The sequence below is a fragment of the Schistocerca cancellata genome, chromosome 6 (genome assembly GCF_023864275.1).
Source record: "Schistocerca cancellata isolate TAMUIC-IGC-003103 chromosome 6, iqSchCanc2.1, whole genome shotgun sequence".
NCBI lineage: Eukaryota > Metazoa > Arthropoda > Insecta > Orthoptera > Acrididae > Schistocerca > Schistocerca cancellata.
Genome location: NC_064631.1, coordinates 220,741,800 through 220,769,203, shown reverse-complemented (window position 1 = coordinate 220,769,203; position 27,404 = coordinate 220,741,800). Strand labels below are relative to the sequence as shown.

The window sequence follows — 27,404 nt, the reverse complement described above, 5'->3', positions numbered from 1 at the left end:
GAATGCCAGTTGTTGTACTGTAATAATTCAAGGTTTTCCACACTATATGGCAGTTTGTGTAATGGTGTTATAGAGATCTCCTCGTGTGAGCAACAGGGGTGACTTATTTTGGTTCTGAAAGAGTGGATTTCAATAAATTGGCAGTGATCTTAGTAGATTTTCTTCAGGAAATACCCAGAGGTGAGTTTACAGCAGAAATATTTCAATCTAATATTGTTTTCAATTACGTAAATAGTATAAAACTTTTATGTTGCTTGTGAGCAACATTGCCTATAGTTGAGACATGTGCCATTAGTATATTACATATGCTTACGGCGGATATTCGAAACAATAAAATCGTGACACTTGCAACCTCATTTTGTGGTGTCCAACCACTCTCAACAGTAGAATGATGGGACAGCAATGAAAAAAGAATTGATGTGGCCTGTCCCAGTATTGTACGTCAGTACAACAAGCATATGGGAGGAGTTGATCTTGCTGGTATGCTGATAGAGCTCTACAGACTACCAATGAAAACTGGATATTGGTATGTGAGATTGTTTGGATTTATGCTAGATCTGAGTGCTGTAAATGCCTGGCTGGTATTTCGAAGAGAATCTCTGGACAAGAAGACCTCACTGAAGTCATTCAGGGCAGATATTGCTAATGGTTTGATGTTTTCAGGGAAAAGGAAAGTAGGAAGACCCTGAATAGACATAACACCACGACAAAAGAAGAGGAGGCAGCCAACAGCTCCTACTGTTACACAAGATATCCGATTTGATAATATGGAGCATTGGCCTGTATACGGTCCCAAAGGTCGTTTTCGTTATTGTCCATCTGGATTTTCTACAGTCATGTGTTCAAAATGCAATCTAGTGTTGTGCTTCGTTCCAAAGAGGAACTGTTTCCAAAAATTCCATTGCAAGAAGAAGAATTAGAAGGGAAAAGAAACAGTTCTATTACACAGCAGGAATGCACACATGTGTTTATAAATTAAATTATTCACGTACAGGAAACCTTTTGCTTGAGTTTATTGGCAAACACTTTTTTTCTATAATATATATAAATGTGGTCTACTGCTGGCAATGTTGCTTGTAAGCAACATTTCATAATTTTCATAATTTTTGTCAAAAATTTCTAAAACTGACTGAATTGTATTTCTTTAAGCATAATAAATAAATATAAGCACTGAAAATTTTTTTGGTTTTTATTTTCACCATTTGCCAAATAAAGGGTTAAAGTAAAAACTATACCGATTTTACTCATAAAACTGAAAGAAAATGGACTGCGCCTATTTTCGTGGAAAGAGGACATTTATTATCGTCAGGATTGTGTTTCCCTTTTTTAATAGGTGATTGATTATAGGAGATGTTTTGATGTTAAATACAAATGTTACAGTGCAGTGTTCACAATGGCTGGGCTACTAGAGGCGTGGTAGCCAAGTTCCATAGGAGGTCGCAGCTGTCCTTTTAGACAAACAATCCGTGGTCAGGATAGCCTTCATTTATCACAGTTTTGTTCTGAGGCATGTCGGCGTCGCGCTCTATTGTATATGTAGCATATGTTGGCGTTGTTAACGCTGATCGCCCAGCCAAGTGCTAGTGGGGACGCATTGTACTGAAGACTGCGGTGCAAGGCTGCTCTGGGGTCTGCGGTTGTTTTAGGCAGAATGCTTATTTTCCAAGCAGCCGGTTTTTGAAAAGGGATCTGGAGTGTTCTCCACAATTTCATTGTTGTTCCAGAGGGGTCCAGTCTTTCCAAGAAATGTAGCAGATTGCAGGAAGCGTTCTCTTCTTCTTGCCTTTTGTCTATCTGTGACTAATTTCCACAGACTGGAGACAGAATATCAGTGCCACCAATACGATCTCTTTGTGCACCACCAGCAGCAAGATAGAATATGCATCTATCCCTGCCTACAGTGAGGAGAGGGAGGGAGGGAGGGAGGGATGAGGGATGAGAGGGGGCTTAAGACTACCTCCAAGTTGGTTAGTTCGCGAACACCCATGGAGGAGGACACAGCTGCAAGTTTTTGTGGTAGTTGTGTTATTATGACGCTTTTTTTCCTATCACCAGTACTTGTGTTGCAATGTTATCTGTCCTTTACGAGTGCTGGTTTTTTTCACAATAATTTCGATGTATAATCAGAACAGTGATGCAGTTTTTTACATCAGTTGTGGTAGCATGTATTGGTCTCTATTATCTGAGCTACCAGGTGATTGTTGAGCAAGCATCTGTAGTGAACCATGATGTCAAACAGCGACAGATACAAACCGCAGCTGTATGCTTGCAGGTAATACACTTATTAAACTCCTCTCTGTCCAACACCAGCATCTCTTCTGTTGAACTTATTTCCCGTCAAAAAGAATAAAGATAGTATCTCACACCCCAGTCATTTTCTCACCAGCATGTAGATGAAGGGCAGAGTTTGAGTATGTCTGCCACTAGTTTCAAGTCATATGGTGAATTTTTATTCCCAGCGGGATATGTTGTATGCCATCGTCAATTTTTGAGCTGTGTTGCAATTTTAGGTGGTCCTTGTGTAACACTGTGCATATAGTTGTATAATTAGGGTCGATCTTTATGATTAATTACGTAATTAGGACCGATCTTTATTTCATTTTCCCAACCAAAATAAACAAAGTACACTAACGTGACCTTCCTCTCTTGCATCTGGGCAGTTTCCATGTGTTAGGGGATGCACTTGGGCTCTCCGTCCAGAAGGACTAGGGTTTTAGTCCCGGAAAGGGTACCGCCGTTTCCCGCCAATTTCTGTGGGAGGGGTTGGGTCTGGGACGTCGGCACAGTCCTGGGACAAAGAAATTCCCACCAAAATTCGAAATTCTCGCCAAAATACGAAATTGCCGTCAAAATTCAAAATTAACACCAATAGGGTACCTATGGTTGGGGGAGGTGCCAGGGAGGGGTCTGGAACCCATATGATGGCTGAGAAAACCACATGACGTCATCTGAGGGTGGAGGTGGCACGTGGTCGAGGTTAATTAATTGATCAGTTTAACTAATTTACATATCAATTAGATATCAAAATTGCACCCAGGCCGCCATCTCCCTATTACTATCGTATTCTTTCCGAAGCAGCCTCCAACCACCCATCGACATTTGTAGAGCATAGTCAACATAGCATTTTCCTAAATAACAGATAAATACTTAAGTTGATCGATGAAAGAAGCAAGTACAAAAATGTTCAGGTAAATTCTGGAATGCAGAAATAAAAAGCACTTAGGAAGAGCAGGGAAGCTAAGACGAAATGGCTGAATGAAAAATATGAAGAAATTGAGAAAGAAATGACTGTCTAAAAGACTGTACTCAGTATACAGGAAAGTCGAAACAAGCTTTGGTCAAATTAAAAGCAAGGGTGATAACGATAAGAGTTGTGTGGGAATTCAACCGTTAAATGCAGAGGAGAGGGCGGATAGGTGGGAGGAGTACATTGAAGGGTTGGGTCTGGGACGTCGGCACAGTCCTGGGACAAAGAAATTCCCACCAAAATTCGAAATTCTCGCCAAAATACGAAATTGCCGTCAAAATTCAAAATTAACACCAATAGGGTACCTATGGTTGGGGGAGGTGCCAGGGAGGGGTCTGGAACCCATATGATGGCTGAGCTCTATGAGCGTAAAGACATAACTGATGAAGTGACAGAAGAAGAAACAGGAGTCGATATAGAAGAGATAGGGGATTCAGTATTGAAATCAGAATTTGAAAGGGCTTTGGAAGACTTAAAATCAAAGCAGCAGGGATAGATTAAATTCCATTAGAATTTCTAAAATCATTGGAGGAAGTGGCAACAAAACGCCTATTCACATTCGTGAGTATAACATATGAGTCTGACAATCTGTCATTTGACACTGTCCACACAATTCCGAAGATTACAAGAGATGACAAGATAATTATAGCATAATCAGCTTAAAGCTCATATATCCAAGTTATGGACAGGATTAATATGCAGAAGAATGGAAAAGAAAATTGAGGATGTTTTAGATGACCACCAGTTTGGCTTTCAGAAATGTAAAGGCTCCAGAGAAATAGTTCTAACATTATAGTTACGGACAGGATTAATGTACAGAAGAATGGAAAAGAAAATTGAGGATGTTTTAGATTACCACCAGTTTGGCTTTCAGACAGGTAAAGGCGCCAGAGAAATAGTTCTAAAATTGTAGTTGATAAAGGAAGTAAGACTAAAGAAAAATCAAGACACGTTCATTGGGTTTGTTGACCTGGGAAAAGCATTCGACAATGTAAAATGGCGCAAGAGTCTGAAATTCTATTAAAAATAGGGGTAAGCTATAGGGAAAGGTGGGTAGTACACAATATGTACAGGAGGCAAGAAGAAACGATGAGAGTGAAAGACCAAGAATGAAGTGCTCGGATTAAGAAGGGTGTAAGACAGTGATGTAGTCTTTTGCTCCTATTGTTCAATCCACACATCAAAGAAGCAATGACAGAATTAAAAAGAAGATTAAAGAGTGGAATTAAAATTCAAGGTGAAAGGACACCAATGATAAGATTCGATGATGACATTGTTTTCCACAGTGAATGTGGAGAAGAATTACAGGATGTGTTGAATGGAATGAACAGTCTAATGTGTATAGAATATAGACTGAGAGTAGTAAATCAAAGAAAGACAAAATTAATCAGAAGTAGTAGAAATGAGAACAGAGTAAATGTGCTTCCTAGGCAACAACATAGCCCAAGACAGATGGCGCAAGGAGAACATAAAAAGCAGACTAGCACTGGCAAAACGGGCATTCCTGGCGAAGAGAAGGCCACTATTCTCAAAGATAGGACTTCGTTTGAAAAACAAATTTCTGAAAATGTATGTTTGGAGCACAGCATTGTTTGGCAGTGAAACCTGGACCATGGAAAACCAGAACTGAAGAGAATCGAAGCATTTGAGGGTGGCAAAGAATAATGTTGAAAATTAGGTGGTCTGATAAGGCGTGGATGAGGAGATTCTCTGAAGAATTGTTGAGGAAAGGAGTATAAGAAATACACTGACAAGAATAGGGTCAGGATGGTAGGACATCTGTTAACACATCAGGGAATAGCTTCCATGGTATTAGAGGGTTAGAGATTAAAAACTGTAGGGGAAGGCAGAGACTGGAATAAATCCAGCAAATAATTGAGTATGTAGGTTGCAAGTGATACTCTGAGATAAAGACGTTGGCACAGGAAAGGAAATCGTGGCGGGTTGCATCAAGTCAGTCAGAAGACTGAAGACTCAAAAAAACAAAAACAAAAAAGGCGACATTCTGTGAGGGGAGCGAAAAACCTCATTCTTCCACAGCATACGAGAACACACACACACACACACACACACTCAAAGCTTTTATTCGGTACAGTTGAACACCTGAGACCTCTGCCAGACAGTGTTTGGACAGTTTCCCTGAAGAAGTAGAATAAATGCGACACTTTGTAAACACATGCAATACCGAAGGCTAGCGAGTGCAGACACTGCTCTCCGCCTGTTGGGGGCTGAGTGGGTGGATCGGCACACACTGAGATGACTAGTATGAAGATGTGTGTGTATCTCATTAATGCAGGACGTGTTGTTTCAATGTTTTTCCTAAATGAGCCTGGTTTTACTTAGCCAAGGAACATTTTCAGGCATTGCCAACACATCCAGAATGTTTGAAAGCTTGCCGCTGTTGACTGTTCAGTTCTGCATCAATTGTGGAAAGTCAGGTATTTCGCCATTGTTCGAGGGGAACCAGTCTTTTTGAGAAATATGTTGAACAGCTTTCAGGAAGCGTCCTCTTCTTGGGTCTTTTGTCGATCTGTGACTGATTTCTGCAGATCGGAAACAGTATATCACTACCAGCAGATGGATCTCTTTGTTTACCATCAGCGACAGGTTAGAGCAGGCCTGGAAAACCAGCATCCCCACATACTGGAGGGGGGGGGGGGAGAAAAGTCAGGAAAGGAGATAGGCGGGGAGGTAAGACTGGTTCTAAGCTGCTTAGTCTGTATCCACATATCGAGGTGAACACACGTGCAGCTGCCGCCACTTTCTCTTGCGAAAAGTTTTTGGGGTCAGTTTTTGTGGCAGTTGTGTAATTACAGTGATCTTTCTCAATTCCCAGTGCATGTGAGGCATTAAGATCCATTATTTACAAGTGGTAATTTTTTCATCACAATTTCGACGTGTAATTAGAGCTGTAAAGCATTTTCTATCAGTTGTGGTAACGTGTATTGAACCATGGTGTGTGTGTGTGTGTGTGTGTGTGCGCGTGTACAAGTTCCTCACAGTTATTTCACTTGTATAGCGGTAGGAGGATACTCTTCCTACACTTCAGTGACAGTTTGCTGTCCTATCCCTTCTTACCATGCATGTGTACAATTTCCTCAGCAGCTATACACTTGTAGATCGGTAGTAGGCAATTCTTTAAGCAATGGCAGTAGGACCGTTTCTTGCCAATTTGGAGTGGTATTGGTGACTACTGCACACAAACACAAACAAGTGATCGGAAGAGGAACAAAACTCTTCTCACGAATCCTCAGTCGAGCCCCAAATGCCAAGGTGAGCACATCTGATTGACTCAGTCTGGGGTATTGGCATAAGACAAAGTTGTCTCCTGCAGTGTGGATTGACCATCCATTTAAAAAAAGCAAAGAGCTCCATCGCAGGCAGTAATACCTTCGAGTTATGAAATTATCCTCAGTCCATCCTGCTGCAGTATTCTGCTTACACTCATATATTATCAGCTCCTTTCATTTCTCGTGTAGCAGGCTATGGACAGAATCCTCAGCTATATGCTTACAGATAATACACTTACTAAACTCCTCTCTGTCCAACACCAACATCTCGTCAACTGTACATATTTCCCACCAAAAATAAATAGGATTGTATCTGTCTTTAGAAAGTATAGTGTGAGAGTATCTTATGTAACTACAAATAACCTAGGATGTATTTTGCAATGTACTGTAGACACAAAGAGTTTATTTCACGCTTCTGGAGTTTACAAAATTGATTACCCAGACTGCGGGGTCTGTTACGTTGGCCACATGGGAAGAAGGCTACAAATTAGGTTTGGGGAACACATTGTGTTGTAAAGAAAAGACGCCACAGAGACATCGAGTATGTCTGCTCATTTTCTAACACCAAAACAGAAGTTGCCAACTGTGATGTCTGTGTGAGGGTTGTTGTGGCGTAACAAGACAGCCACACCACTCGGAAGTAGCCGAAATGCACGTGTTAAATTCAAGCAGGCTTGCTGAGGTCTGAAACAGGATACGTAATGAATGCTATAAAGAAAAGTACGTAGCTGCTGGAATACTTAACTTTAATCCATCATTTGTATACAGCATTCTTGATGATACAAGTGAAACTCTCTATAGAAATGGTTAATGGCGCCTTGCTAGGTCGTAGCCATGGACTTAGCTAAAGGTTATTCTAACTATCTCTTGGCAAATGAGAGAAAGGCTTCGTCAGTGTAGTCGCTAGCAAAGTCGTCGTACAACTGGGGCGAGTGCTAGTACGTCTCTCTAGACCTGCCGTGTGGTGGCGCTCGGTCTGCAATTACTGACAGTGGCGACACGCGGGTCCGACATGTACTAATGGACCGCGGCCGATTTAAAGCTACCACCTAGCAAGTGTGGTGTCTGGCGGTGACACCACAAGGGTGGTGCATAATTGTGAGGAGGGCAGGTTCCTCTATACCTTCTAGAAGATGTAGACATCTTTTGCTATCAAAAAAATGTTGGCTGCAACCTAATTAATGATCATATCCTTATGAAGAATGCTCATTTTTGGGAGTGACTCAAAAACTAGTTGCTTGGAAGCAGTGAAAGATACGACACAGGCATTACGAAATAGGTTGTGACTTCTTGCCAATATTTAGCAGCCATTGATGTAATAGTGTAGGAGAATGATGATTATAATACTGAACCTATGTAACTTGTTCCATGTTATGTTGGTTTAGGTGCATTTGCATTGTTTATAATAGCAATTCAGTACGTTCTTTTTAATGTACTTATAATTAAATGTCGTTTTGAAGTGGCACAGTGATCAATACTCTCTACATTCACTACAGATTGACAAATCACACCAACGATCTATCTTGGTGACATTTGGCGCTATCTGTGAACCATTCAATAAGTAAGAGAAGCCACATACCTCATCATGACAATTTAAAAAAGTACAGAGTGTTATGTCTTCCTTTCCACTGTGTGGTTCTTTAGTGGATACAAGAGCGAGGGACAGATGCGGTTTATGAACAGAGAATTCAGATATTAGTTTATTCTACATATACTATCTAACAGCAAAAATAATACATAACTTTGCTGCTGTATTGGCAGCGTTAGTTGCTAATAGTAGAACTGAAAGTAGAAATATATATAGGCACAAAAGATTTACAAATCTGTCATTCTTCAGTATAATATCCATTCAGAAGATGTTGAGCCCTGGCCACTATGAAAATCTGTAAATGTTATCAACTGGCAATCACACAAAATGGACTCAGTTCATGAGTGTTTGAATCTAAGTACACACATCACTGGGGCTCCAGAGAGGGGATGCTTGCATCTCATTGGCAGGTGCATAACCGTTCATGGCCCTGCCCTCATGCTTTGATGATGGCTGTTGGAAACACAGTGGTGTAACTGGCGGCACATACATTTGAAGGTGTGGCCTGCCAGATAGTGGATGATACCCCAACAAGAAAAAAATATTCAAATCAAATCAGTTCTGATAGTCACTACATGCAACATGTGCCTCATAGTGGTTTGTAAATTTTATGTAATTTTTTTATGAAACTGATGTTACCTATGCCTTTAAAGATCAACAAAACAATTAGTTCACAAGGAATGTATTTGGCATATCTTATATTTTCTAATGTTAAATATGGCAGTAAATCAGTACAGCAATACCAATAATTTTACTTTTATTTTATTTTATTCCTAAACAAATTTTAAGTTTTGTTATAGACCATAGTTGCTTTACTATGAAGGTGACATAGTACATAGTTCATACAGAGGGTGTCACACAGCCAACTGACTTGCTCTCTGCAAAGCCTACCTTCACTACACAGTAGTCTTTAACAAACAGTGACAGGTGCCCAAACAACAGGTCTAGAGATACTAGGACATGTATAACAACTCTGAAAAACTGGTATATAATTCAATGTACAAGTGATATAGGTTATGTCATGAGTTGCAATATTTTGTATTATGCTCTATGTACTTCTCGTATTTTTGGCATTGATAATAGCTAGTTACTAACAGAAATCTGGATATGCTTTAATAAAGCTAGAATGGAAACTGATTGCTGCACTCAATGCTTTTGAAAAATATTCTGGGATTACTTCTCACTTTGGCAAGTAGTATTCATTGTACAGAAGAAATTAATTAGAAATGTGTCTGGAGTTCACACATGTACACCTTGCAGGCATCTCTTTAAGCAGATGGAGTATTAACCACTATCTCACAGTATACATTTACTTATGAAATTTGTTATCAACCATCCACCTAAGTTTGAGTAACAGAGATATCCACAAGTACAACACTAGAAGCAAAAATGATCTGTATTACCCTTCAGTGAATCTAATTTTGGCACAGAAAGGGGTGAAATATGCAGCTATAAAATTCTGACAGTCTACCCATAGAAATAAAAGTCTGACAGGTAGCAGAAGTTTTCCCAAATGTAGATGTGTTTTCTCAAAAACTTCTTCTACACCTTAGTAGAACTCTTGAGTAGAGATAATTAATCATTAAAAAGACTTACAAAATGCCAGCATGTATCAATATAAATATTATTTTTTTATTTAGTTGTATACAGGGTGATGTGAATCAGTTTGAAGTTTGTAAGGGCGTTACACAGTAGTTTGTGCTGAGAAATAATTATGAAGAAAAAATTGGATGTGTTACGCCATTTCCAAGTTAATTAGCACTGAAATTAGCCAATCAGGCCGTTGTGTGTGCAGATTCAAGTAGCCCATCAGAGACATTCTCGCAAAATGTGTTCTTCAATTCTTTGCCTGTAACTGAACAAGAGAAAGATAAAAAAAATTGGACGTGGAACGGTAGTAAGGGCCGAACCCAAGTCAAAGGGTGAGTAGTCTCGTGCACTATCGTTTATGCTATGAGAACAACTGACTTTAAATGTATCTAGTGGGCCCCATGAATTTTCGATGGCAAATTTCAAGGCTAATTAACTCAGAAATGATGCAACATATCGAATTTCGTCTTAAAAATTATTTCTCAGTGCAATCTACCCTGCAACACTGTTACAAGATTTTCAGACCGTATTTGACCTCCATGTAAGTGTTCTATGTTTGTTCTGTTGAGACATTCCATATAATAACATTTATTGTAAATTTGATCTGTGGAACAGATAACAAACTATAACTACTTGTAACATTACTGCTGCAAATGTGGGTAAATATAATTATTTAAAACTGCTAAATAGAAATGTTCACTTTGAAATCTCATCTAGTAGTCTCACCAAAAATGAATAATAGAAACGGCTCCTTCACTAGCTACAGAACATGTTGTACTTGCACCGAAAGTTTAGGCTGAAATGAATAAGAATGAAAATGTCAATAAAGTTCTTGGGTGATGTAAACTTGACAGTAGAATTTAATACTCAACTTTTGGAGCTCCATATCTGCTTTGCTACTGATCTCCTGTTGTATATTGTCTGTAAGAAACTGTACCAATCTTTTCACATCATGGAAATCATCAATGGAAGTTCAGGAGCTGAAACGAATTCTTTTATTACTGCAAAGGTGGTGTGCAGCAATGAACAATTGGCGTTACAAACTGACTACATCTTGACTGTCTGAAAACTGACTACAGTCTGCATAATGACAGTGCTGTTTCATGTCTATTTATACATTTAGCAACAATCAATGGTATTGTTTAAGAACTAAATTTACAAAATTTCAATAGAAGATTAATACACAGAGGTAAACTGTGGACAGCGTGATTTAGGTACACTATTTGCTGATAGGTATGCATAGGTAGTTTATGAAATAAAAAATTTAAAAGCGTGAAGCATTATAATATATGGAATTAAAAATTCGAATTATACTTGATTAATTTATTAGGAAAATATAAGTCAAGTCATTTTCCTGACATAAATGACATAAATTGGAGTTACAAATTAAGTATGCTTTCATCTAGCCACATAGTACAAAACGATTGGTAGTGTTGAAAATCAGTATATATTTACATTTCTAATAAAGGGCTGCGTAATTTCTCTTTAATTACAAATGAAGTTGTAAGTATTTTACATTGGTGACCTATTATACTGCAAAGTTTAATGAAATAATATATGCAATGGGAACAGAATATGAGACAAATATAAATTCTAGTGAACACTGCTAGTCATTAAAGAATTTAGCTAATTAATGTCTTCAGTATTAACAAAAAATATTTGGCTTCTAACCAGGGTTTCCTTATTAACTGCTGTGTAAGATATACAGTAACTAGTATCAAATTGCACTAGTCAAATGTTTGACAATATTTTATATGCATATCTGATGTTTAAATGGCTCTTCAGATGGTGTTCTGTAACATACTACCTGCTACCATGCCATAGCAGAGAAATGAGCGAACTGTTACTGGAATTAAGCCATCATTCGCATTTGAATACTGGTGTAATGATTGGAAGGATATGAGAGACAACGATAGGGAACTGGAACACAAAATGAAAGGACAGTTACTTTACAGTTATTACAGAGTAATCAAGTCTGCTTTAAAAGAACACAGTCTCTTTGCTTTCTGTATTACGTCTACATAAAAAGATGGGAAGTTACAGATACCTATGCAAGAACATAGGGTTCGTTTCTTACATGTAAGAAAAAAATATGGCAGTTTATCGGTTCAAAATAGTTGCATGAAATTTACAGAGTAGCACACAGTCAGATTATTTTAACGTTCACGAAGTTTTTCATTTTTGCTGCTTTTTAATATGTTTTTGCACCTCCTCTGCGTCTATCTTTGCGTTTATTTTCAGTCTTTACTTTATTTTTGTATGGCAATATTTTAGCTACATTCCTTACTACATATTCTTCGCATTTTTGCTTCAACTAGCTTGGACTTGAATAATTGTAATCTCCAATATAACTTGAATTAGACACTTCATTTTCAAAATTTGTTCCAATGGGGATACAGAGACTTTATGAACCTTATTCCCATCCCTTAAGCCCGGTCCACACGCAACGATCTGTCTGCGCAGACATTGTCGCAGATGTCTGTACATGCAAAAGATCGCTGCAAATGTGGTGTGTTCACACGACACAAACCCTAATCTACTACTCGCCCGCCATCTGTCGGTGTAGAAAAGAAAAACCCGTGGCAAGCGACTACGCTCCCCGTGAACGTCAAAAATTTAATTCAGTTATTTTGAAATATAGAAATGGAGGAAGTTCTGTTGTGGTCTGTGTTCGCAACTTGTGTTGCAAAAAACATTCAGACCAACCGCAGGAAACAGAGAAGGCGGTCAAAATGGTGTAGACAATGGTTGCTGAACCGAAAGCAGTTTTCTCACGTACATTTACTGCGAGAGTTGCAGGGCGAACCTGTTTTGTTTTACATTACCTCGTGTTCCATTTACTGGCACATTGACACTCCAATTTCATCTTCAATTGTACTCCTGCTTGGTCTTGGCGTTTCTTGATCACTAAGAAAGCCAAGCAGATCAAAATACCATAACGTTGGCTGGTATACTTGATCTACTCTTACACCAGGTCTTCTAGATTTCTGAACTTTGGATAACTCTTTTCGGTAAACAGTTCGCTGGCAGACTTAATTTACTTAGCTTGCCTTCATGAACTCATCCTTCAGGACAGCGTAAATAGCTTCACATGTGTTGGGTAATATTTTACTCAACACTTGTTTCGATATTGCAGTTGAAAATTCCAAATCCTTGTAGCTCCTTCCTGTTGCTAGGAATCTTAATGTTACCGCCAGCCGTTCATGAGGAGACATTGCCCTTCTCATACAAATATTTTTTCTCATAATATGAGGGGTTACAAACTTTAAGAGATAATTATAAGTTTCGACATCCATCCGCAAATAATTTCGCCAGTTCGCAACGATTTTTTATTTTTTTTATTACCGTTTCTCTGTTTGCTGAGGCGTCAACTGCCCGTAATTTTTCAATTAGAGCATTGTATGCTGCTGTCTTTTTGTCTCGGTCACTATATTCTTTACTTTTAATCTTCCACAAACATGGGTGGTTTCTATATATTTCAATGAATTCACTTACAAACTCTCGAGAACACTGACGAGTATCAGCCATTTTAATGCCCTATGCGCACAAATGCAAACACTAGACTGAGCAAACAGCTGTTTCGTGCCAGATTTGCGGCGATCTCCTGTCCACACGCTCCAACTTGTCTGCGCAGATGTGGTTTGAACCCACAGATTTGAGAGGTTTCGCTCAAACCTCCAACTCCAACTTCCAGGTTTGCACACACCTCAGGTTGGTGCAAATCTTCTGTCCACACGTAACGATTTGTCTGCGCAGATGTGATGTGCGCAGACAGATCGTTGCGTGTGGACGGACCTTTAAGTTACTGTGTATCCGTAGTTTTATCAGATATTTACATCGTTTACAAATAGCTAACACTGTGTTGTCCTGCAAATGGAGGCTACAGTATGGGAGTGCTACAATAGCGCCAGTTAGTTTTAGTGAGTCTATGGTCCATTAGCAAACAATTTCGCTAGTCTTCAGGTTCACTCGCTTTCATTTAAGGAGTCATAGTCTAGGCCATTTATATCGTTATTTCTGCCTCTGACACTTCGTTATCAATTTTTAATGCTAGTCGCGAACATAAATCACAGTAGATATTTTTGCATTGTGAATTAGCGCTCTAAACTTTAGCAAGAGCGTATCATGGACAGCAGTAGGCCTATGTTGAAACTGCGTCGTGTGGTCGCACGAGATTTGAGGCGATGTATTGCATGCGCCCAACACCACACTACGTGATGTTGGTGGAGCGACTTTGGCTTTGGCCAGAGCGATTCTCGGCAATGTATCTTTGGTGAAATGTGTCAAACATGGCTGTTAGCCAGTAGCAACAAATAGGTAGTTTTTAAATACAAGTATATTTTCAGTATCTAAACATGATGCAAGAAGATTCTAACGGAGAATCGACTTTCGAATTTGTCGACAAAAAATCTGATAATGGATTGACACAAGATAAAATGGAAAAAAATACAGGTTGTTTTGTACATTTGTTTTTAGACTTATTTTGTTTAACAGATAGTGATGGTTGTTAGAGGCCCAAGTAGTGATTAACATATTCGACGTTACCCGTACATTGAATTGAATAGAACGTATGACTGCAATAATATAAATGATACAAAAGATTTTTATTAATAATGAAGCCATACGAATCTTAACGTAGCTTTCCATAACTGTTTGCTTAAGTTGTCGCTTTTTTTGTGAACGTTTCCGCTTGTTGCTTAGTTCGTAGAGCATTAATAGTAATGATGCAGTTGAAATTATTGCAATGTTTATATAGCTACTTAATTTTGGTAAGTCATGGGCTTTAACTTTTGGAAATTGCGTATACTTTGTGTTTATATACAAGATAATTATTGTAGAAAGAGTTATTTGCTTGTGACGCAGTGTGTCCAGCGGCCTAGGACATTAAACCCTGCCCTTCCTTTTTCTTTTCGGCATAAATTAGGGTCATTCCATGTCAGTTCAACCAATTTGAGAAAATGTTTCAGCTGATAGTCTCAGATTTGGCTAAAATTTAGCACCCAATGCTACCAAGTGTGGAACACTCATGTACAAAATTTTAAGTTCCCCTGCTAATTCGTTCAGACTTATGACTTGTGAAAGAAGGTGGCGTGACCCGGAAATTGCAACCTGCATCTGGCAATATATCTTCAGACCCAACTTTGGGTCTTAATAACTTTGGAACTATTGCGCACAGTCCAGTGACATTTTTACAACCCAGTAACATCCACTTAGAGAATACTCTATGAATCAAAACACCAACAACATATTTCTGAGGGAAAATAAAAGAATCCAAAATGTGATTAAAAAAATGTAATACGTTAAAAGGTACATATTGTAGGTGCCCTCTATGCCAAATATAATTCACTCAAAAAGGGTATAAATTTTTTTGTGGTAAGCTTAATGTGGCCTAAACATCCACAGAACTCATCTTGCCATATCAGTCACACAGAGTTACATTCACACGAAGCTACAAAAATTTGAAAAGTTACGTGAAATACATGGATTTTCCAAGTGTGGTAGCACAAAAGGGACAAGTGATATCCAAGCTAAATTTCACACACTGCATAAGTAGACCATAATATAATATGTGGCAAAATTTCAACTTGTTATTGCAAGGCATTTGTGTACAATAAAATTTGACAGATGTATTTGGTTAAGTTTCTTTTAACACGATTTAGCAAGTAATAGTGACGATGCAGACAGCTTGTTTCAGATAAAGCTGCAGCAATTGTTGGGAACCATTAGGCAACAGAAAGTTAAACAATGATAGTTTTCAGGGACAGAATGAGTCATTGTTAGGCAGGAACAACAAAGAAAACAAGCAACAATTACAGGTTACTCATGTTTTAAAGATTCTAGTTCAGACTGGTCAGTACTGTTGTGGAAAGTCAGTATGGAGGCAGAAGAGTGTACTAGTGGTGCTTTTGTTCAAACAAGTTGCAGTATTGGTAGAGCACAAGCATCTGATTGTCATAAAACAACATATGGAACAAAATGTGACATTCGCTTTGTACTGTATGATCTGGATGAATGTAACCAAGATTTGTTACTGTGGAGATCCGCGATACACTCTGTGGGCAAAAGAGGTACAGTTCCAGGAAACTTTAGTGTTTGTTATCATCATATGAAAGTGTTTCTGGATAAGTATTCTTTTCTACAAATAAGTTGTTTTGATCCATTTCGGATTCATAAGAAGACACTGAAGTGTAGCCTCAGAGAAATTGATATAAAATCAGTATTGAAAGTGAATCAGTGCATGGGACTTAACATGAAACCAGGACAAAAGTTATGTTCCAGGTGTGTTACACTGCTAAAAAATGAAGAATATTCTGATAATTTACATGACTGATGAAGAGTATCAGCCACCTACAACCACAGCGGATGAGCAATTAAATACTTAGTGACTGCTCTTGGTTTATCTCCCATGAAGACAGACAAAGTTGGGAAAAGAGACGGCCCAGCTATGGTAGAAGAAAACTACAAGAAGCTCAAATGGAATTAAAACACAAAATACCTGACACACTAATGGTGGAAGAGGAAGAACTATCTGCACCAAAGGAACAGAAATCGTGCCAGAAATGCTCTGATTTGGACAAAATTGTGCATGATATGAAAGAAAAAAGTGCCATATCCATACACCAGAAAAAAGTAACTAATCTTACCCTTGCACCTTCCAGCTGGTCTATTGACTACACTGCAAAGGAATTCAGTGTTTCTACATATATGGTAAAGCAGGCTAGGGAAATAAAGGCAACCCAAGGAGTGCTTCCACAACTTCAGCAGGCTCAGGGTAAGAAATTGAGTTCAGAAATAAAGGTGCCAGTGTCGGAGTTTTATGAAAATAATGACTACAGCCGAATAATGCCTGGAAAAAAAGCCTATGTAACAGTGAAAATTGGAAATATACGTGTACAGATGCAAAAAAACTGTTCCTATGCAACATATCAGAGCTATATGTAGAATTCAAGGAAAAGTATCCCGATACCAAAGTAGATTTATCATCTTTTTTTCAATCTTCGGCCAAAATGGGTTGTGCCTGTAAGTGCAAGGGGCACACACAATGTTTGTGTATGTGAGACCCATCGAAATGCTAAGCTGATGTTTGCTGCTATAAAGGATTCTGATCTGGATTACAAAGGTGCAATGAAGCTGCTAGTGTATGACACAGCACAATCAGCTTATCTCCAGTTTTGTAAGGATAATTTGAAACAAGATGAAATTATAGTAATACTAGACTTTTCTGAAAATTATGCGTTTATAGTTCAAGATGCCATCCAAGGATATCATTGGGACAACAGTCAAGCAACTCCCCAGCCATTTGCGATTTACTAAAGAGGTGAATCAGGTGATGTGTCTGTCATGAACCTGTGCATTTTTAGTGACCGTTTAATTCATGATGCCATTGCAGTTAATGCCCACATTCGCACTGTCGTGGCATATGTGAAAAACAAGCTGCCTCACATACATTTTGTGAAGTACTTCAGTGATGGGGCAGCTAGTCAGTATAAAAACTGTGCAAATCTCAAAAATTTATGCATGCATTACCATGATTTTCAGATTCACGCAGAATGGAATTTTTTCGCAACAAGTCATGGTAAAAATCTGCATGTGATGGTATTGGTGCTACCATTAAGCGCATGGCATCACGAACTAGTCTGCAGCACCCTACAGGAGGTCACATTCTAACACCTTTTCAATTATTTACCTGGGTACAGAGAAATATCTCTGGCATACCATCATTCTATGTTTTGAAAGATGAGGTGAAATCAGTCGAAGAGTTGCTAAAAAGCAGACTAGAACACGTTAAAACTGTTGCAAGCACAAGGAGCCATCATCACTTCTCTCCAGCGGACTATGACAATGTGCAGATGACCAGACTGTCCGGTTATAACTATAGGTTCATGCACAACGTGTCGTCACAGTGTGTCTGACTCAGGATTCAGAAGCAAAAAACAGCAACATACAACTAGGTCGCTATGTTACTGCTGCTTATGATCACAAAAGGTACTTAGGATGTGTTGCAGAGTGCTGTGAAGCCCCAGCCATACCTATATTTACCTCACTCACTATGTTAGTGTGTGATTCTGGATATCCAAATGAGACCCAGTTTTGGCCAATTTTAAGTTTGTATGCCCCAGCTGCTACCTCCATCTTAACCCAAAGGTGAAGTGGAGGCATGTCCAGCATGGCTTCCATTCCAGCAGTTGGTGTGCTGCTAATTCCGCCTGTTATGGCTAAGCAAGCCAATCTCTGCACCTTAGCAAGCTCTTTAGCAGCAACCCGCTGTTCTACCTTCTTCCACCACACTACAGCCCCATAGGAAATCCTAGGTTTAACCACTGTGGTGTATATCCAGTGCATACCGCTGGGGCTTAGGCCCCAGTTTTTGCCACAAGCCCTCCTAGTAATCACTAAAGTGCTTTCTGCTTTGGAGCAGATACTCTTAACGTGAGGGGTCCAAGTTAGCTTCTCATCCAAGGTTACCCCTAGATATTTCACTGTCCCCTTCACAGGTAGAGTTTCATCGAAGAGCTTTAGATTCCAACTTGCATGCTGAATATGTCTCTTCGTAAATGGCACCACAACAGTCTTCTTAGGATTAACTCTCAGATCCTGTTTAATGCACCATTTTTGCACAATGTCCAACTCTCCCTGTGCCATATTCCTAACTGTGTCAGTGAATTTGCCAAGTATTACTATGACAAGGTCATCTGCGTATCCTTGGCAGAAGCATTGTCTGGAATTTATTTCCTCAATGAGTTCCTTCACCACTAGATTCCACAATAGAGGGGACAAAACTCCTCCTTGTGGGCAGCCTCTAGTGGTCTTAATTACCATCTTTTCATTCATCATGGTAGCTACCTTCCTTCCACTAAGCATGGCTCTGGTCCACCTACATGTAGTGGTCCCCAGATCATGCACCTCTGCTGCCCTTACCGTGGAATCGAAGGTCGTGTTGCTAAAGGCCCCCTTGATATCCAGGAAGATGCAGAGGACTATTTCTTGGAAGTGAAGTGCTTTTTCCACCTTCCCGACGAGTTGGTGGAGAGCTGTTTCACATGATTTACCTGGTTGGTATGCATGTTGGTTCAGGTGTAGAGGGACCCTACATAGCCTCCTCTCCCCAACATATACATTAACCAGTTTTTCCAGTGTTTTGAGAATGAAGGAAGACAGGCTGATTGGTCTCGTATCCTTGGCCTTGGTATGATAAATTCTCCCTGACTTTGGAATGAAGAAAACCTTCACTGCCCTCCAAACATTGGGAGTGATTCCTACTGCTAAGCTAACCTTAAATAGCCTGCATTTTTTTGGTCATCAGTCTACTGACTGGTTTGATGCGGCCCGCCACAAATTCCTTTCCTGTGCTAACCTCTTCATCTCAAAGTAGCACTTGCAACCTATGTCCTCAATTATTTGCTTGACATATTCCAATCTCTGTCTTCCTCCACAGGTTTTGCCCTCTACAGCTCCCTCTAGTACCATGGAAGTCATTCCCTCATGTCTTAGCAGATGTCCTATCATCCTGTCCCTTCTCCTTATCAGTGTTTTCAACATATTACTTTCCTCTCCGATTCTGCGTAGAACCTCCTCATTCCTTACCTTATCAGTCCACCTAATTTTCAACATTTGTCTATAGCACCACATCTCAAATGCTTCGATTCTCTTCTGTTCCGGTTTTCCCACAGTCCATGTTTCACTACCATACAATGCTGTACTCCAGACGTACATCCTCAGAAATTTCTTCCTCAAATTAAGGCCGGTATTTGATATTAGTAGACTTCTCTTGGCCAGAAATGCCTTTTTTGCCACAGCGAGTCTGCTTTTGATGTCCTCCTTGCTCCGTCTGTCATTGGTTATTTTACTGCCTAGGTAGCAGAATTCCTTAACTTCATTGACTTCGTGACCATCAATCCTGAAGTTAAGTTTCGCGCTGTTCTCATTTCTACTACTTCTCATTACCTTCATCTTTCTCCGATTTACTCTCAAACCATACTGTGTACTCATTAGACTGTTCATTCCGTTCAGCAGATCATTTAATTCTTCTTCACTTTCACTCAGGATAGCAATGTCATCAGCGAATCGTATCATTGATATCCTTTCACCTTGTATTTTAATTCCACTCCTGAACCTTTCTTTTATTTCCATCATTGCTTCCTCGATGTACAGATTGAAGAGTAGGGGCAAAAGGCTACAGCCTTGTCTTACACCCTTCTTAATATGAGCACTTCGTTCTTGATCGTCCACTCTTATTATTCCCTCTTGGTTGTTGTACTTACTGTATATGACCTGTCTCTCCCTATAGCTTACCCCCACTTTTTTCAGAATCTCGAACAGCTTGCACCATTTTGTATTGTCGAACGCTTTTTCTAGGTCGACAAATCCTATGAAAGTGTCTTGATTTTTCTTTAGCCTTGCTTCCATTATTAGCCGTAACGTCAGAATTGCCTCTCTCGTCCCTTTACTTTTCCTAAAGCCAAACTGATCGCCACCTAGTGCATTCTCAATTTTCTTTTCCATTCTTCTGTATATTATTCTTGTAAGCAGCTTCGATGCATGAGCTGTTAAGCTGATTGTGCGATAATTCTCGCACTTGTCAGCTCTTGCCGTCTTCGGAATTGTGTGGGTGATGCTTTTCCGAAAGTCAGATGGTATATCGCCAGACTCGTATATTCTACACACCAACGTGAATAGTCGTTTTGTTGCCACTTCCCCCAATGATTTTAGAAATTCTGATGGAATGTTATCTATCCCTTCTGCCTTATTTGACCGTAAGTTCTCCAAAGCTCTTTTAAATTCTGATTATAATACTGGATCCCCTATCTCTTCTAAATCGACTCCTGTTTCTTCTTCTATCACATCAGACAAATCTTCACCCTCATAGAGGCTTTCAATGTATTCTTTCCACCTATCTGCTCTCTCCTCTGCATTTAACAGAGCAATTCCCGTTGCACTCTTAATGTTACCACCGTTGCTTTTAATGTCACCAAAGGTTGTTTTGACTTTCCTGTATGCTGAGTCTGTCCTTCCGACAATCATATCTTTTTCGATGCCTTCACATTTTTCCTGCAGCCATTTCGTCTTAGCTTCCCTGCAGTTCCTATTTATTTCATTCCTCAGCGACTTGTATTTCTGTATTCCTGATTTTCCCGGAACGTGTTTGTACTTCCTCCTTTCATCAGTCAACTGAAGTATTTCTTCTGTTATCCATGGTTTCTTCACAGCTGCCTTCTTTGTACCTATGTTTTCCTTCCCAACTTCTGTGATGGCCCTTTTTAGAGATGTCCATTCCTCTTCAACTGTACTGCCTACTGCGCTATTCCTTATTGCTGTATCTATAGCATTAGAGAACTTCAAATGTATCTCGTCATTCCTTAGTACTTCCGTATCCCAAGTCTTTGCGTATTGATTCTTCCTGACTAATGTCTTGAACTTCAGCCTACTCTTCATCACTACTATATTGTGATCTGAGTCTATATCTACTCCTGGGTACGCCTTACAATCCAGTATCTGATTTCGGAATCTCTGTATGACCACGATGTAATCTAATTGAAATCTTCCCGTATCTCCCGGCCTTTTCCAAGTATACCTCCTCCTCTTGTGATTCTTGAACAGGATATTCGCTATTACTAGCTGAAACTTGTTACAGAACTCAATTAGTCTTTCTCCTCTTTCATTACTTGTCCCAAGCCCATATTCTCCTGTAACCTTTTCTTCTACTCCTTCCCCTACAACTGCATTCCAGTTGCCCATGGCTATTAGATTTTCGTCCCCCTTTACATACTGCATTACCTTTTCAATATCCTCATCCACTTTCTCTATCTGTTCATCTTCAGCTTGCGACGTCGGCATGTATACCTGAACTATCGTTGTCGGTGTTGGTCTGCTGTCGATTCTGATTAGAACAACCCGGTCACTGAACTGTTCACAGTAACACACCCTCTGCCCTGCCTTCCTATTCATAACGAATCCTACACCTGTTATACCATTTTCTGCTGCTGTTGATATTACCCGATACTCATCTGACCAGAAATCCTTGTCTTCCTTCCACTTCACTTCACTGACCCCTACTATATCTAGATTGAGCCTTTGCATTTCCCTTTACAGATTTTCTAGTTTCCCTACCACGTTCAAGCTTCTGACATTCCACGCCCCGACTCGTAGAATGTTATCCTTTCGTTGATTATTCAATCTTTTTCTCATGGTAACCTCCCCCTTGGCAGTCCCCTCTCGGAGGTCCGAATGGGGGACTATTCCGGAATCTTTTGCCAATGGAGAGATCATCATGACACTTCTTCAATTACAGGCCACATGTCCTGTGGATACACGTTACGTGTCTTTAATGCAGTGGTTTCCATTGCCTTCTGCATCCTCATGTCGTTGATCATTGCTGATTCTTCCGCCTTTAGGGGCAATTTCCCATCCCTAGGACAAGAGTGTGCCCTTAACCTCTATCCGCTCCTCCGCCCTCTTTGACAAGGCCGTTGGCAGAATGAGGCTGACTTCTTATGTCGGAAGTCTTCGGCTGCCAATGCTAATTATTTATCAAAATTTAGGCAGTGGCGGGGATCGAACCCGGGACCGAAGACTTTTTGATTATGAATCAAAGACGCTACCCCTAGACCACGGGATTCTTATAAGCTTTCCTCCTGCCTGTTGCAGGAGAGCTGGAAAGATTCCATCTGGGCCAGGTGACTTGAACGGCTGGAATGTTCCCACCGCCCACTGGATTTTTGTTGAAGTTCACACACTCCTTGGCCGATTCCCAGTCCTCTCTTCAAGTGTCTGAGAACAATTGTCTCGCTATGGGTCACATACTGGTCTGTGTTAGCCGGCAGAGCATATTGAGGAAAGTGAGTTTTGAGGAGAAATTCCAGCGTCTCATGTGCTGTCTTTGTATATTCCCCATCCTCCTTCCTCAACGTACCTCCTGGATTAGTTGGTACTCTGTGAGAATCTTGTGAAGTCTGGCTTGTGCAGCCCTGCCTTCCACTTCCTCACAGAATGCCTTCCAGGATGCCGCCTCTGCTTGTCTTATTGCAAGGTTGTAACTGACTAGGGCCTCACGATATTTAGCCCATTGTCCTTTGCGTCTTGCAATATTAAACAGTCTCCGTACCTGTTTTTTTTTCACATTTCCAATTTGTTATTCCACCAAGGAACACTCCTATTTGTGCACTTCCTGGTGATTGTGCAGTTATCCTGATTTGAGGTCACTGTGGCGGTAACAGCCTCTGCTACTTCCTCAAATTCTACTGGCTTCCTTATCGTGGTTTTAATTTCCGATAAGCCTAAGTCAAGGTCCCTCCTATATGTATCCCAGTCTGTTTTCCTGGGATCTCTATAAGTCATGGTCTGTCTGATTCCCATTTCAACCTTGAATTTAATGTACATGTGGTCCGATGAGGATGGCTTCAACACCACATGCAATTTTTGACATAACTACCCATTGTCATGGAACCAAATGTTATGTCAATTACTTCTTCCCTTCTGCTATTCCTGAATGTAGGTTCATTGCCCCTATTCAGGACATCTAAGTTTTTAGCTAAGAAGAATTCAAGAAGGTACTCACCTCTACTGTTGGTGTCCTTGCTACCCCACACTAGGTTGTGGGCATTGGCATCGCAACCCACCAGCAGTTGGTCACCTTGCCGATGGCAAGTCTCTACCAGTCTCCTCACCTCCAAGGGAGGGGGAGAACTGTCTTCGTAAGGAAGGTATGCTGAGGCCAAGACAATTTCCCTTGTGATACCTTCCTCACATTGCTGCATTTTGATGGTCACTAAGTCCCTGGAGCATAAATCCATCATTGGCATGAAAGAGATGCCGTTTCTAACATACATGCATGTTCTGGAGTTTTTTAGATTTCTAGCATAGATCAGCTTACCTCCAGTGCCTCCGAGGCCTGATACACCCCTTTTGTGTAAATAGGGTTCTTGTACCAGGGCCATGTCCACTTCCTGTCTCCCCAGGCAGCGGCTCAGGGCAGCAGAGGCCCATTTACTGTGCTGCAGATTAATCTGCTGCACCTCTAGACTCCGTCTTACTGCCATCTTTGAGGTCTTTGAGAACCCTGACAGTGACCCTGCTCCCGCATCGCCTTCAGGGACTTCTCACCAACCTCCACCACCATTGTTCGTCCTTCCGGAGCAACCTTCTGGTTAATCACTCTCCAGTCTTCTATCGGGACTTTTGGGGTCTGGGCCCCTATTTTCCCGAACAGACTCGTGGGAGAGACTTCCGTAAGGATCTTGGGTACCCATAATGATATCTTTGTGGTCTTAAGAAGCTCCGCTGCCGTATTGACCAGCAGCTTCGCATCTTCCCAAGGGGGGTCGAGAGAAGCATCTGATCCCACGCGTCGGCTTTGACCTGTGAAGTAAGGGTGTTGTTGTGTGTGACGTCATGACGGCGCGGAATTTGGTTTGTGAGTGTGGCGTGTTTGTAGATGTCATCGTGTTGTGGTTTGTTGTGCTCTCTGGTGGTATGTTCAGGTTTTCGTTTGTGTGGTGTAATGGGCTCAGTTTGCTTTTGCTCATTATCCAGACTTGTTTGAGTGTCGGCTGTGTTTGTAGTGGAATTTGTTTCAGTGAGTTAACGATTTTGTGTGAAGGTTAATTTAGTGTTGTTCGCTGTACATCGTGTGGTAATTTTAGTAAAATTAATCGGTTGTTGGTTTTGTTCAGGAATGGATATGACGGATAAAATTAACAGTGCACAGGTCAAGGGAAGTGTTCAATCCCAATGTGTGGCTGTGTATGTTGATATTGGTATCAGGAGATGTTTTTGAGCTATATAGGCCAAGGGAAGTGTTTGATCTTAATTTATGGGATCGGGAGCTGCTGGTGAGCTATATAGGTCAAGGGAAGTGTCCGATTCCAGATGATATTGTGTTTAGTGGTACTTGGGGAGTTTTGTGATGTCGGGTTTTTTCGTTGTTTTGTATGGGGGTGGGTGTCTAAATTTGTTCATATTTAGTTTGCCCCCACCCAAAAACACCTCATTTCCGCTTGACCCATTAGTGTCATTAGGCTTTTTGTGGAAAGTGTGTGTGTTTGTTTTTCGATGTATTTTCGTCCTCATAATGTGTACGTACCGACTTTATATGCGCCATGTTGGAATCGTGGTTCATGGTCGTTTCTGCCATATTTGTGACGTCATGGGTCAAAGCAGACGGGCGGGATCGGACGCTTCCGTATTTCCCCCATGGGGATATCATGGGCACCTTGTTCTAAGCCATTCTACTGTGTGCACCCCCTCACAGACAAAAATGAGTGCACCACGGTCTAGATAGACCCTCATGAAGTTGGGAACTGGGCCAGTGTCCCCTCCCCCCAATCTTTTCAAAGAGGGACATCTGTACTAGTTCCTCCTGCTGCGAGGTAATGGCCACCAGTGGATAACCTTCCTGGATAACTGCCATCCTAGAAACCGAGACTGCAGTACTATAGGTCTGTTTCCCTATTTCTTGCCTCGGTTTTTTCTGGACTCACTTATACAGGGAGGAGGGAGTCTTTGATTCTTCCCTTATCCGCTTACTACCTGTCTTTGACGTTGTGGGGGTCTGCGTGTCCCCTTCAACGTGAGAGTTTTTTCCTGGGGGTCTTCGGTTCTAGTCCCTTTACTTCCCTCCATTTGTGTTTAGGAAGCCATTCTTTTCCTTCCTTTTCCCGCTATTTCCTTTGGGCCCCAGACAAGCCTTTGATTTTAATCTGGTCTAGCTTCTCGGTTACAGTTCCCACTTCTCGCTCAGGTCTAGATCCTGGTTCAGTAGTGGAAGTGCCTTCCATAACCTTCCTAGTAGCATAGTACAGTAGCTAAAGTGTGCGAGAACTTCTGTTCGAAGCACAATTGACTGGTTTTTAGCAGTTAAGGTGCTGTAAACATTAATGATAGGTTGTGTTAATTTGTCTATATGTTGTTGCTTACTGATTAAACAGTTGTGGGAGAGGATAAGAAGAGGCAGAACAGTTTACGATATATTTTTTATAAAATTGTGTTGTGGAACAATGACCACCTCACCAAATACATCTGTCAACTTCCATTGTACACAAATGTCTTGCAATAACATGCTGAAATTTTGAGATATATATCGTTATTGCCTACTTATGCAGTGTGTGAAATTTGGCTTGGATACCACTTGTCCCTTTTGTGCTACCTCACTCTGAAAATCCATGTTTTTAATTTTTGTATTTTCATGTGCATGTAACTCAGTTTTTGTGACTGATATGGGCATGATGAGATCTGTGTGTGTTTAGGCCACATTAAGCTTACCACTAAAAAATTTATACCCTTTTTGAGTGAATTATATTTGGCATAGAGGGCACCTCCGCCGCTCGTGGTCTCGCGGTAGCGTTCTCGCTTCCCGAACACGGGGTCCCGGGTTCGATTCCCGGCGGGGTTAGGGATTTTCACCTGCCTCGAGATGACTGGGTGTTTGTGTTGTCCTCATCATTTCATCATCATCCAGGAAAGTGGCGAAATTGGACTGAGCAAAGATTGGGTAATTGTACGGGCGCTGATAACCACGCAGTTGAGCGCCCCACAAACCAAACATCATCATCATAGAGGGCACCTACAATATGTACCTTTTAACATATTAAATTTTTAATCACATTTTGGAATTTTTTAATTTCCCTCAGAAATATGTTGTTGTTTTGATTCATGGAGTGTGTTCTCTAAATGGATGTTACTGGGTTGTAAAAATTTCACTGGAATGTGTGGAATAGTTCCAAAGTTATTAAGACCTGAAGTTGGGTCTGAAGATAGATTGCCAAATGCGGGTTGCAATTTCCAGGTCACGCCACCTTCTTTCACAAGTCATAATTCTGGAACTAATTTGTAGATGAGTGTTCCACACATGGTAGAATTAGTGTACTGAATTTCAGTCAAATCTGAGACTATGAGCTGGAGCCCCTGGTTGAACTGACATGGAATGACCCATTAATGACTCAACCACTTCAATGTTACATAATAAATTGTTTTATTTTTCTTGGACATTGCTGGCAGACAAAACTTTTTTTAAAACTGAGACAGTATATTTAGGCTGATGTTCATGAAGGGGCTTATTTTGGCAGTGTGGCAGCAAGAGCATTGGAGGTTAATATCTGCCAAAAATTATCAAGTTGAGATAGATAAAAATAGACACAGAGTGTGAATTAATCTGGATGAAAGTAAACTTCAAGTGGTCCAAGTAATAAATGATTGTGTCTGCCGTCCATCTGTAATAACTAACAAAGTGGGAAAAAACTTTTTTTTTTTTAGATTTTTGCTTGAATATTTCTTGATGGTGCCATAGCTATTGTAAGCAGCTTCCATTCATCAGATACTGAGAGATACATGCATTTAATAAATTTTATTTAGAGAGAGATTTGTGCTTAATGGTACAGTATTAAACACGTATCTTAAAATTTTTGTGGAACCAGTGACACCTTAGCTCTAGGTGTGGTATTGTAGATATGTTGGCAACAAACAGAACCAGTATCTTGAACTCTAGTATTGTGAAGGAAGCATTGTATGATAGCTAGGGTGTTACAGTATCAGAGATTATCTGTGTTGATGTAGAATGATAACTAAGGCAAAACAGCAGTTTTGTTAATCCAATGTTATGAACTTAGCTGAAGTAGTCTCCAGCTAATATTCCCCAATGGAATTTGAGATGTGGAAGGCTCAAGTCCAGGTGTGCTTTAAGATGTACCTTAGTTGC

At 40.4% G+C, this 27,404-nt stretch overlaps 1 protein-coding gene across 1 annotated transcript in view; it reads left to right on the top strand.

The window, feature by feature from the left end:
• Positions 1 to 13,977: 13,977 nt before the first annotated feature.
• The window catches only part of LOC126190876 (protein PRRC1-like), a 74,909-nt gene continuing 61,482 nt past the window's right edge, over positions 13,978 to 27,404 (top strand). The window contains exon 1 of the mRNA XM_049931476.1: positions 13,978 to 14,167. Coding sequence (XP_049787433.1) covers positions 14,071 to 14,167 — 97 coding nt within the window. The 5' untranslated portion in view covers positions 13,978 to 14,070. The remainder of the gene's footprint in view (positions 14,168 to 27,404) is intronic.